The sequence below is a fragment of the Nicotiana tomentosiformis genome, chromosome 4 (genome assembly GCF_000390325.3).
Source record: "Nicotiana tomentosiformis chromosome 4, ASM39032v3, whole genome shotgun sequence".
In the NCBI taxonomy this organism is placed as follows: domain Eukaryota; kingdom Viridiplantae; phylum Streptophyta; class Magnoliopsida; order Solanales; family Solanaceae; genus Nicotiana; species Nicotiana tomentosiformis.
In genome coordinates this window covers 19,441,576-19,453,630 of record NC_090815.1, presented here as the reverse complement: position 1 = coordinate 19,453,630, position 12,055 = coordinate 19,441,576, and the positions used below count along the sequence as shown (strand labels likewise).

At 36.2% G+C, this 12,055-nt stretch overlaps 1 protein-coding gene across 2 annotated transcripts; it reads right to left on the bottom strand.

The window, feature by feature from the left end:
* Nucleotides 1-434: 434 nt before the first annotated feature.
* LOC104119367 (FRIGIDA-like protein 3) lies at nt 435-7,936 on the bottom strand. Of its 2 annotated transcripts, none has more exons than XM_009630857.4 (4): nt 7,761-7,936; nt 4,109-5,176; nt 3,706-3,872; nt 435-1,299 (listed from the first exon to the last, which is right to left on the bottom strand). In XM_009630857.4, exons 2-4 carry the CDS (start codon nt 5,160-5,162, stop codon nt 676-678), a joined length of 1,845 nt encoding a protein of 614 aa, XP_009629152.1. In that variant the 5' UTR covers nt 5,163-5,176; nt 7,761-7,936; the 3' UTR covers nt 435-675. The 2 variants fall into 2 exon arrangements, with proteins under 2 accessions (XP_009629152.1, XP_009629153.1); XM_009630858.4 differs by having other exon boundaries at nt 4,109-5,186; nt 7,761-7,902.
* Nucleotides 7,937-12,055: the final 4,119 nt, after the last annotated feature.

The following is a 12,055-nucleotide window of genomic DNA, read 5'->3' as shown; positions in this document are numbered from 1 at the left end:
GAAAAATGAATGTGAAAATGAGACAATCTCATATCGTTGAAACTTAAAAACAATGCCCAAGAACTTTTCGTTTGACCAATAGTTCTCACACCTATTCAATGACTTCTGTTTATGGGACCCCTAATCCTACTTTTTATTCTGATATTTATCTTTATTTTCTTGGATCGTTACCTTACATACTGTGAATTTACCAAAAGTTAGATATTTGATTTTGTTGTAAGACCATCTTTTGATTCAACTTGAAAGATTTTGATTTCCCATCAAAATTAGGTGGCAACTCTAAACAGAACTTGTAAACTGAACCAACATAGAATTGCATCTGACCTGATATAACACAATTTCAACTAAAATGAAATTAGGGGGGGGGGGGGGGGTGGAGATTTGTGGTTGCTACTATTGGCATTAGCTAAACTGCCAAATTGCTAAAATCCAAATCAATGGCAACACCACTTTACCACTTCTACTTATGAACTAAAATTTAGAAACATAAGTTGAGGATGTCCCTACATAATGTAATTCTACGATAAACAGTTTAAGGATCACAGATAAAGAAATACTGGTGAAAGATAGGCACTTACTCAAGCCAAAAGTGTTATCATGGAAAGCAAATTATCAGGATAGTCATCTACCATGTCTTTCCAAGAAAAACCTGTTACTACAAATAAAAGCTCAGTACTACTCCTTCTGCACGTAGGATTGATGTGCTGTTGGCACATAATTGCCATAGCTAGATGACAGATCTGTTGTATAAGAATTTGTAGTAATTCTCTCATCTGCTACTGGCATTCCGCTGCCTGCGTAATTTCCATAACTATATGGCAGAGAAGGTGCATAAGAAGTTGCAGTAGTTCCGTCATCAGCTGGATAGTAATATGATCTCTGCTCATAGGATTGCTGGGGATATGCAGCCTGACTTGGAGCTTGATAATCATAAGATGTACTAAGATGAGTGTACTTATCGGACAATCCTGCATAAGTTGCTCTCTCAACTAAACCAGAGGGGACCTGTCTGCTTGGATTATAAGCGGCCACTCTCTCTATTAAAACAGAGGGGGGCTGTCTGCTAGGAACGTTAGCAGGTCTGGTAGATCCATGTGTTCCTCCACTTGGCCGTGGTTTCTTGAATTGCTGATGTTTAGCTGATCCAGAATGTCTTCTCTTATCATTAGACTTGGATTTGTCATTAGAAATGGCTTTTTCCAGCTGACCAACCCTTCTTTGTAGTGGATCAAGTGGATATTCTGCTTCAAGCTTGTAATCTCTAATACACCGTACCACTGCCCTAACAGCTGCAAGTTCCTGCGCAATTGTACTATTATGTAAGAGAGTTTGCCTATAATTAAGAGATAAAGAATGCCAACCTCCCCTCGTCTTTTGGCTCTCTTTTTGCTTCTGATAGACAAGTAGGAACAAGTTTGCCATGGTGATATTTAATTGTCAAACCTCGAAAAGAAGTAAATTCATATCAGTAAACTCAAGCATTAAGCCCCACTAAATTAACTTGAAAGTAGAAAGGCCTCAAGCTGGTTATTATTGTGTCAGCCATAACCACTATGCTTCAGTTTGCAGGCAATTTTCTATTTATTTACAACTTGTTCATTTCTAGATAATCTAATTCATTCCCTGACAAGAATTAAACGTGCATATCAAGATTTAACTTTAAAATCCTAAGGCAAGCTGCTTCATATAGTTGTTCTACAGTCTTCTTTGACCCAGGCTTGCTACTTCATCAAAACTCTTAACTAAAATCTGAAAAGAGCTTAAATTGTCTCTAGCGTTTCTTTCCGAAAAAGGATTCAGATTGCATCCTCTCGTTTACCTCTAGATTAAGGAATCAAGGACAAGGAGGAAATTTGGCTTCACCATGACCGTTCATAGGTAAGACTCTAACCCACTCCCCAAGAAGAAAAAACCATGGTTTTAATCAAATGAAACACTTGGGAATTGGGATAACCCAAGTTCCATATCTCTTCACATTCCCAATTTACTTGTACATTTTTATAAAAAATTATGGTTCGGTTATTTTGGTCTTCTTTATAAATCAGTGAACTAAGGTTTCACTCCCCGGGGAGGTTATTAAACAACATCGACCACCACCCAGGATCTTTGTTTTTCCCAATATCTAGTACATCCAGTAGAGATCAAAATATTCATTTCCTCGTCTGTTCACACGGTGAAATCATTATATGGAAATTTGATGAAGCGGGGATAGGAGAGTGGTGGGGAGGAAAGGCGACGGAGAGGCACCAAAAAAACAGCTTTCTTCACATGGTGTGCAGTACAGATGCCATAACGATTGATAAAATTAGGAAGAGAGGCCGACAATGTAAAGCCAGTTTTGTTTATAAGCAGTTCGGAGAAGACCAAGACCCAAATCATACAATTGTTACATGTTACATGTGTGTCACACAACTCTGAACTTTTTTGGGTTCAAGAAAGCAATGGTGTTACCTAGGACTGTGAGAGAGACCATGTCATGAGTTAGACGAAAATAGGGTGAAAAAAGGAAGTTTTGCCTAACAAGGGTAGAGGGGCAGGCCCATTATCCACTGAACTTCAAACCGTGCGCCATTGGCCCTCGGGGATTTCTCGGTTATAGACAAAAAGGAAGTTTGCCTAAGAACAATTCTATGCGTCTTGATTAAAAAAATCGAACTACTCTATGCGTTTTTTGAATAATTTGGCATGAAAGAAATAGGAAACTGTTCCAAAACAATGAAATCAATATAACTATTAAAAAGTCTTCTTTTCTTTCATTTACTTTTTTGGTGTAAAGAGAAAATACACATTTTTATAAATGATTTGGCCAACATGATAGATGTCTGTGGATACGATTTACATGTTTTTTTACACGGATTTCGGTGTTTAATTTCATGAAATTTCCATTGAATAACCAGAGAGTATGAAAGGTAATATACAGCAAGTTCATGGCAAACTAAGACTACTATTTTCTTCACTTTCTCATATTAGATTACTTTTTGCATTCTAAGGACTAAAATAGTGTTGAATATGCATGTCATATGTACATAATAAAGCACATGTGGATTAATACTTGTAATCTAAGTTGCTTGGACACGAGTGCGGGTGTCCGACACGGATGAGGATTCAGACGCCGGATCCTTCGAAATGTAAATTCTAAGATTCGGGAATACAGATCCTAGTACGGATATGGGTGCGGGGATCCGGCTAAAAATAATTTAAAGAAAATAAAAATATAAAAATATCTCTAGATTATGAGAAATTTTATGGAAAACTTGCGTATAGCTTGTAAAGTGTGGATTTGTTTTTTATTCTCAAGTTGTAGATAAGTAAAGGATTGATTTCCTTGATAAGGTATGTTATTTTCTTCAAATTTACCCTAGTCTTGGTTCTGATTTCAGGAATCAAGTTGTATCTCATCTCGAATTTTTCCGTCTGTCGTAGTCAAAGTAACCAAAATTGTTTGACCAAATCCGGTACGGATCCCATACCCACACCCATACTAGTGTCGTTTCCACACAGGTGCGGCACCTAAATTGTTGTGTCGGAGCAACTTAGCTTGTAATAACCAATGACGTCATCTACCTATATAGATCATTGGAAATTAACTGTACATGCATGCAACTCTATTGACAGATATTTGAGCTACCAATGAAAGTAGAATTTCCTAAATGGTCAAATTTAACAAATGCATGACCGCCAAAGGATTAATTTGGCTAGTAGTACCTCTCTGTTTCCCGAGTTACCTCCCTTCCCTTGTGCGTTACGTCTCAAGTCCCTCAAATAGCCTTTCAGGAGCGGGACAAGGGGGAATCTTTCAGTCAGCTTGAAGGTATGAATAAAACGAGCAGCATCGATTTGCTTCTCATTATGAATCAATGCTTCAATGATACCTGCAAAGAAATAATAATAATGATAATAATAGAATTAACACCATAAATGATTGCATAATTTTTTGATGAAGTAATATGTTTGCATATTTGGAGAGGCAGCAGCTATTAGATGCATCATTTGAACAGTTCCTAGCATAGTATACTATAAAGGTCCAAGATTTCCAGTGAAAAGAGCATCTCAAAGAAGAGATGGTCTGGTCTCCAGACCACATCAGGTCAGTTAAAAGAACACCAACCTGGCATTTTGTCTGCTAAGCCAAGAGAACGGCAGAGCTCAGGCCCCTGCCTATTGTGAGCCACTGCAAGAACAAACTTGCAGAGCTCTTCTTCATCAAACTCTGAAGCAATCCTAAAAGTTGCAAGGAGCTGCAAAAATGCCCCGGTTTCCAATGAAGCTTGATTGGCAGCATCAGTGCCTGCAGTAGCCAACTTAGGCTTCCATTCATCAGCAATGACCTTGGCTTGCTGCTTAATTTCTGGGTACAGAAGGTGATCAGCACCTGGTTTAGCTTTCGCCAACAAGGTGGCTATGGCTTCCATACAAACAACGCAGGCTTGACGCAAGCTATGGTTAGCATTTCTGCTTTCCTCAGCTTTAGAGTTAGATTCATCATTAGAGTAGAAGAACTCAAGTGAAGCCAGTACCAAACGGCCTGGTTCACTTGCACCTTCAAGGGCAACGGAGAGTTCCTCAGAAATTGAGGTCATACTCTTTTTACTCTCCATGATATAATGCAGAAGTCCTTCTGCATCCATCTTCTCACATAATTGTGTCAGTTCTGGTCGAGGTTTGACCTTGTCAGAAACACCATCAGCATTTTCACCAGCTCTACCAGAGGATTTTACCTCTGAGCCAGTATGAAGTCCATTTGTTCCACCAAGAGAGCTGTTTACCTCAATGTCTTTGCTGTCCTCTATATCTGTATGCTCTAAAGATGCCAATTGATGATCTCCCCGTGCTGCAGCAATTGCAGAAACTGCAGCATCTTTAAGTTCCTGCAACTGATCCCACAAATTTTGCTCCCTAGCAGCTATATCTGCCTCTCGTGAAGTAATCAGCAGATGTGCATCAGATTCTTGTTCCTTAAAGGCTTTCTCTCTACTTTCCAGTTCCAAAGATTTGTTCACTGCTGAGGCCTCCAGATCCCGGAAGTGTCTTTCAATATCCTTGAGTAAACCCTTATCCATGGAGGCATCTTCGTGAGATTCAAGATCATTTAATGCCTTCCCCAATTGTTCAATCAGGGATGGTACACTTTTGATTATCAAAAGAAGATCCATCTCAGCCATGGTACCTCAAATATCTGCAAATATCTGGAGATCAGAAGATGCATGAAAGAAATGCACGCAAAACATAGTATACAGTAAAATATCTCCTCAAGATCTGGGCACTAACATGCAAACTATCCACCCCACTCCCAAGAAAAATAAAGAGAAAGCATCCTCTGTCCAGTGTCCACTAGACAAATTGTGCCACAATTGAGACAAGATAGACTCGCTCATCGGGCAACCAACATAGAGAAGAAATAATGGCTGAAGTATCATTAGGTTCTTTTGACCAGTGTTATAACAATATTGCGCGAATTGAGATGATGATATTTATTATACACCAAGAAATGAAGCGAAATCTTGTTTTGTAGTGTGAAGAAAACATTTAAGAACTCACACACAATGTACTGTTTCCACAGGGTGTACCAGCTGGGAGCCTGGTGATAGTCAACTAAACAGGCTTTTCTCTTACTACCAAAAATGAAAACAATTCTCTTTTGGCGCATATATTTTGTATAGCAATTCCTAGAACCTTTCATGGTAACCATGGTGTGACCTAATTGAATGCTTTTTATTTTCATTCAATCAAACATAAGAAGCAACGTTCACCAAAAGGTACGTGATGCCTCCTTTGAGATAAAATGTACATCTTTTATAGTCTTTCACTTTCACTTTGAGTTTATTCTTTTTCAATATATACTTTGGTTTTTAAAATACTATGATAGAACTTTTTCACCACCAACTAGTCACATAGCAGCGGCGGAGAACGCTAACAGATGAAACCATATGACAACTAATCTATTATGCCTTAATCCCAACATAGTTGTGGCCCGCTGTAAAAGTCTACTATATCCATTCCATTCTATCCAGATCTGTTTCTTTCCAATATCAACAAATCAATGAACTACGCCTTAATTCCTAATTGCATGGGGTTAGCTGTACGAATCCTCTATATTCCTTTATCTCTAGTTGAACCTGTTTCATTCAAATACTAAACAATTTGTCTCATAAGGCAAGTCAGAGGTTTTCTAAAGTTAGATGTTCTCTTAATTTCACTGTTACCCCTGCACTGATATACAAGTCTCTAGCCAGATTAAAACTTTAATATTGGCAAATACTGGACAACAACAACAAACCCAATGGAATCTCACAAGTGGGGTACGGGAGAGTAATGTGTAATTGTATACGCAGACCTTACCTCTACCTTATTAAGGTGGAAAGGATGTTTCCGATAGACCCTCGGCTCAAGAACAGTGAAAGGAAGCAATAACAATTTAATAGGAACAACAAGGTAAAAGGCAGTGGAAAAATGCAGTGTTGTCAAAGGCGCGATTAAGCCCTGAAGCGAGGCTCAAAACATGTTGAGCGCTTCCCCTCGCTTTGTGGGTGCTTCAGTATCGCATCAAGACTCTAAGGCATATTTTTCCTTGCCAATGAGTGTAACCCTGAAAATGCGACACTAAACAATTGATATTTCACTTTTATCGTAATTTTTTCTTTTAATTTCTTTGTCCATATATTTGTTATTCATGCTTATAATTATTGGTCTTGGACTACATATACATATTTTTACTTTTTCTCCCGTTTCGCTTTTTTTCATTAAACCCAATGCTTTAATTGTGTTTTGCGCTTAAAGCTCCAACGGACCTTAGAGCTTTTTTGCGCTTTTTGCCTTTAATAACACTGCAAAAATGGCATTTGGCAAATACTTGACCTAACGTAAAATAAAACAACAATTGACCGAGCCTTAATCTCGACTACTTAGGGTCGACTAGATCTTTTTACTTATGTGATATTAAATTATAATATTAGCTATATCTACATTAATTTTGAGAAGGTGTAGGTCATTGAAGACAACGGTTCATCATATGATTTTAGGTTTCTTTACCTCATCCCTGTTAGCACCTTCAATTTTCATTATATCACACCTACAACGGGTGCATCGGGAGGTCAACATAGAATATTGCAAAACCATCACTAATGACCATGTCATTTATTTTTTTATGACGGTGGTGCCCGAGTCAACTTGCGCACACCTTGAATATTCCACCAGGTACCTGCTACCTCCCAGGTATCAGGTAACTCTAATAGCCATGTCATTTTATAATCTATAGGTCCATTTTATTCCAATACTAGATAACTTTTCTTTTTAGGCAAATTTATGTTTCATCTAAAACTAGAAATCCTCATTTATCCCTACACAAGTCTAGATTAAAAACTAATCTTAGTCCTTTTACAACTAAACCCGAAAACATTTTTCAAATACCATCTAAATTTTTTGATAACTGAGAAATCCCTCAGAGCCAGTGGCGCATCATTTTTGGATCCCACACATCACGTGTTGTGCTCTTACAATTAGACCTAATCCCGTGAGGCTTCTCAAAAACCATCTAACGACATGATTTACATAGAGATTACCCCGAATTCCTACGGAAGGTACATTAAATTGAAGGAATACCCTTTAGCAGATATTCGTGGAACCTTAAAAATCCCAACTATATCCCCCATTTTCGGAAAACAGACATATAAACAAGTACAGAGAAAATTATCGAGCCCATTACTTAACATAGAACATGAATTAAAAATATCAGTAAAAAGAATAAAAAATAGAAATCTTACAGTTCCGTTTTCGAAGAAACCCGCTGTTTAAGAGGGTCAAACCCGAAAGGTCGCCGGAGCTCCGATTCGAAATCTTTGTGGGTTTTCTTCTGTTGCAAATTTCAAGAGATTAAACAAATCATCAGTGAAAGAAGAAGGATTTTCTGGAAAGGATTGAAAGGTTTTCTCGTTCCTCCGAAGAGAGTTATTCTATAGAGACGGAGATTGCTTTGTTATCTTGTTGCCCGATTTGGACTAAATATTTGGGCCTAGTTTTGATCTTCAATGCTTTATGGGCTTAGGCTTTTTCCAATTTTAGCCCGTATGAAAAACTATTTACATTCTATAGCCAAAAAATATATAATTTTTGTATAAAGTATATATATTGTGTATATATATATATATATATATATATATATATTTTCGACTACTATTTTGAGAGGGACTGTACAGTGTCATTTTCCCTTATTGATTTGATTCTGTCTCAATATGAATAAGCCTTTTTAACATTCTACTTTGAAAAGTATTTAAGTTTTGCTTGATTATTGGGCGAACTGCTCGATTTTAAAGTTGCTGAAACATACAAAGTATTTAAAGTTTAGTCACTTCAACAGGTTGCAATTTCAAGCTTCAGACCAAAGTTTCAAAAATTTAAACCTTCAAGTTTGAAGTTAGGACTTGGTAGTTCAAAACTTCAAACCTTCAAGCCGTTTGAAGTTCGTCAAATTTGGCTAAGCTTTAAATAGTTTTTTCTAAAATTCTGTATGTTTTGGACGGTATCCTTAAAGTGGGCTACTTAGTGCCATTTCTACTTGATTTTGTAAGCTCGGTTTGGTTATTTTAGAAATCAAATTTGACTTAACTTCTTTAGATACAAATCTGCGCCAAATGCAGGTTCTACTCATTGATATTACCTTTTTCATAATTTGGAATATTGTAATATGGCCATTAATTTGGCTTCTTCTCAAGTGGGGGCCAATTTTTCATGATATTTGCCATGACATACTATCCACTATAACAAAAGTTGTGGATCATGACATTTGTCATGACATAGAGGGTGTTTGGCTAAGCTTATAAGCTAGTCAAACTAGCTTATAAGCGTTTTTCGGCTTATTTACGCGTTTGATAAAGTTAAAAGTGTTTATAAGCCAAGTGCTTATAAGTCAAAAATAAGCCAAAAGTCATAAGCAGGTCACCCCTAGCTTATGAATTTTTAGCTTATAAGCACTTTAAGTTTGACCAATATTTTTACTATTTTATCCTTAAAATATTCTTTTTAAAACAAAACTCCTACATCGATAATCATTGCCTCAAGTACTTTTTCAACCTAATCCCCCCGCCTCTTCAAGTCTGCAATTCTCATTGACTATTTAAGATAAGCAAATCCTCTATTCCTTTGCATATTTGTATCAATGTAATTGTGTATTAATCTTTGAATTGTATGTAATAAATGAGGACATATCAATTTTTTGGTGTATTGCTTTCTAAGTGTTGTGGTGATGAAGACAATGTTTGTTTCTCTTCAAATATTTTGTCCTATTTAGGTTTATTTTTTACTGAGAAACTTTTGTCAATTTATTAATTATTATAACTTATGATTATATGCTTATCATAAAATAAATTATATTTATCACAAAAATTATCTTATCTAAGCACAGTTGTATTTAAAATAAAATGACAAATAGAATATTTTGTATTTGAATCGATCTAAAATCTAAAATTTTGAAGAAATTACGCATTTATAAGTGTAAACAATTATAAGGTTATTTAAATCATTTTAACAGAAAAAGAGCTTATCAGCACTTTTTTTAATCAAATATTGCACCAATTTATTATCAATTTCAGCACTTATCCAAACACGTAATTGTTTATTTATTAAATCAGTTTTAACACTTAAAAGTGCTTTTCAACACCTAATGCTTATTAGCTACTTTAAATCAGCTAATCCAAACGGGCTCATAATATCCACTATTAGGCCAAGGATTTTTTTCTATAAATAGAGGAGCATCTCCTCATTTGTAAATACACCAATTCAAGATCTTTTCACTCTTGTCTTTCTTTCTCCTCCTTTATTTTATTATAGAGTATTTTGTAAGAGAGTGAGTGTTGAGAAACACTTGTGTGAACCCTTTCTTTGGAGTGATCTTGTGAGGTTATTCTCGTAGGATATTTGGAACTAATTAGAGTATTTACTCTAATTTTGTACTCTTGTTGGTATAGTAAAAATGCTCTTCTCCGTTTGTGAACGTAGGTCATCTTGACCAAACCATGTTAAATTTGTGTCTTCTTTATCTTCTTTAATTGCTGTTATTATCAACTTGCATTGTCTTTGTTATTGTCATTATAACATTGTTTGGCTAAATTCTGCACTACCCGATTTACCGATACTAACAAATTGGTATCAGAGCCATATCTAACCGGGTTAGTTTAAATAGCGAAAATGACTCTAACAAAGTCTTATGTTGAGAATTTTGACCGAAGTACAAACTTCGAAATGTGGAAATTAAAGATGAAAGCTATCCTAATTCAGGATGGCTTAGATTTGGCACTGCAAGGAAAGGAGAAGATGCCGGATAAAATGACGGACGAAAAGTTTGCCGTCATAGACAAAAAGACAAAAGCAGGTATTATTTTAAATCTTTCAAATGAGGTTTTGTGTGAAGTTGCAGCAGAAAGCTATGCCAAAGGCATATGGGAAAATATTAAAACCTTATATATGAAAAGAACAGTAGAAAATAGGCTTTACCTAAAGCAAAAACTCTACACTTTTCGTATGGATGAAGGTACCTCTATACTTGCACATCCTAATACTTTTGATTCTCTTCTTATGGATTTAAGTAACATAGATGCTGAAATCAAAGATGAGGGTCAAGCTGTGTTATTACCTGTTTCCTTACCCCAGTCGTTTAAACATATAAGAGATACTATGCTTTGTGTAAATGATAATATCTATTATAAAGATATCAAATCTATTTTGAAATCAAAAGAACAAATAGATAGAGATATTACTGGGAAAACTAGTGGGAACCAAGGGGAAGGCTTATTCATAAGAGGTAGATCCAATAAAAAAAATTCAAGTAGTGAGAAACCTAAATCAAGGTCAAAATCCAAATACATAAATGTCATGTGCAAATATTGTCATAAGAAAGGTCACATTATTTCTGAATGCTTTAAATTAAAAAACAAAGAAAGCATACAGAAAAAAAAAAATGAGCACAAAAATATTGATACTGCCGAAGCAAGTGTAGCTGCTGATGAGACTGAGGAAAATATTTTTTTAGCAACTAATAATAGTTACAAACTTAACAATGAGTGGATTTTAGATTCAGGTTGTTCTTATCATATGTGTCCCAATCGGGATTTATTTACCACATATGAATCTATTGGAGGTGGAGTTATTTTGATGGGCAACAATGCTGCCTGCAAAGTTATTGGAAAAGGTACAGTCTGAATTAAAATGCACGATGGTGTGGTGAGAACTCTCACCGATGTTGGACATGTTCCTGACTTGAAGAAAAATCTCATCTCTTTGGGCACTCTAGAATATCTTGGTGCAAGTACACAGGTGAAGGCGGAGTTCTGAAAATTTCTCATGGTGCTCTTGTGATCATGAAAGCATGCAGATCTGGTACGTTATATACTCTTTTGGGATCTACTGTTACAGGTGCTGCTGCGGTTTCAAAATCAGATAAATTAGATTCTGACATCATCAAATTGTGGCATAAGCGATTGGGGCATATGAGTGAAAAAGGTCTTTCCATCCTCAGCAAAAGAGGTCTCTTATGTGGCCAAAGTACCGAAAATATGGAGTTCTGTGAACATTGTGTGTTCGGGAAATAGAAAAGAGTGAGCTTCAAATCTGCATCGATTCATAGAACAAAAGGTACTTTGGATTACATTCATTCAGATCTTTGGGGTCCTTCATGTACCCCATCAAAAGGTGGTTCCAGGTATATGTTAACTTTCATTGATGATTATTCAAGGAAAGTTTGGGTTTATATCCTGAAAAATAAAAGTGATATTTTCTTAAATTTCAAACAATGGAAAGTTTTGATTGAGAAGCAAACAGGAAAACAGGTTAAGCGGCTTAGGATAGATAATGGCTTGGAATTTTGTAATGATAAATTCAACGAATTTTGCAAGAATGAAGGAATTGCTCGACATCGTATTGTGAGAATGACACCTCAGCAAAATGGTGTGGCAGAAAGGATGAATAGAAATCTTTTGGAAAGGGCTCGTTGCATAATTTCAAATACTGGGTTGACAAACGCCTTTTGGGCAGAAGCTATCTCTACAGCTTGTTATATTGTCAACCG

What these genes read in the sequence shown, in the direction of transcription:
- LOC104119367 (XM_009630857.4), bottom strand. Translation starts at nt 5,162, where the DNA reads ATGGCTGAGATGGATCTTCTTTTGATAATCAAAAGTGTACCATCCCTG. An exon ending in CTTAGCAGACAAAATGCCAG is followed by an intron (nt 3,873 to 4,108) that starts GTTGGTGTTCTT and finishes ATTTCTTTGCAG; the next exon opens with GTATCATTGAAGCATTGATT. An exon ending in GTAACTCGGGAAACAGAGAG is followed by an intron (nt 1,300 to 3,705) that starts GTACTACTAGCC and finishes ACAATTGCGCAG; the next exon opens with GAACTTGCAGCTGTTAGGGC.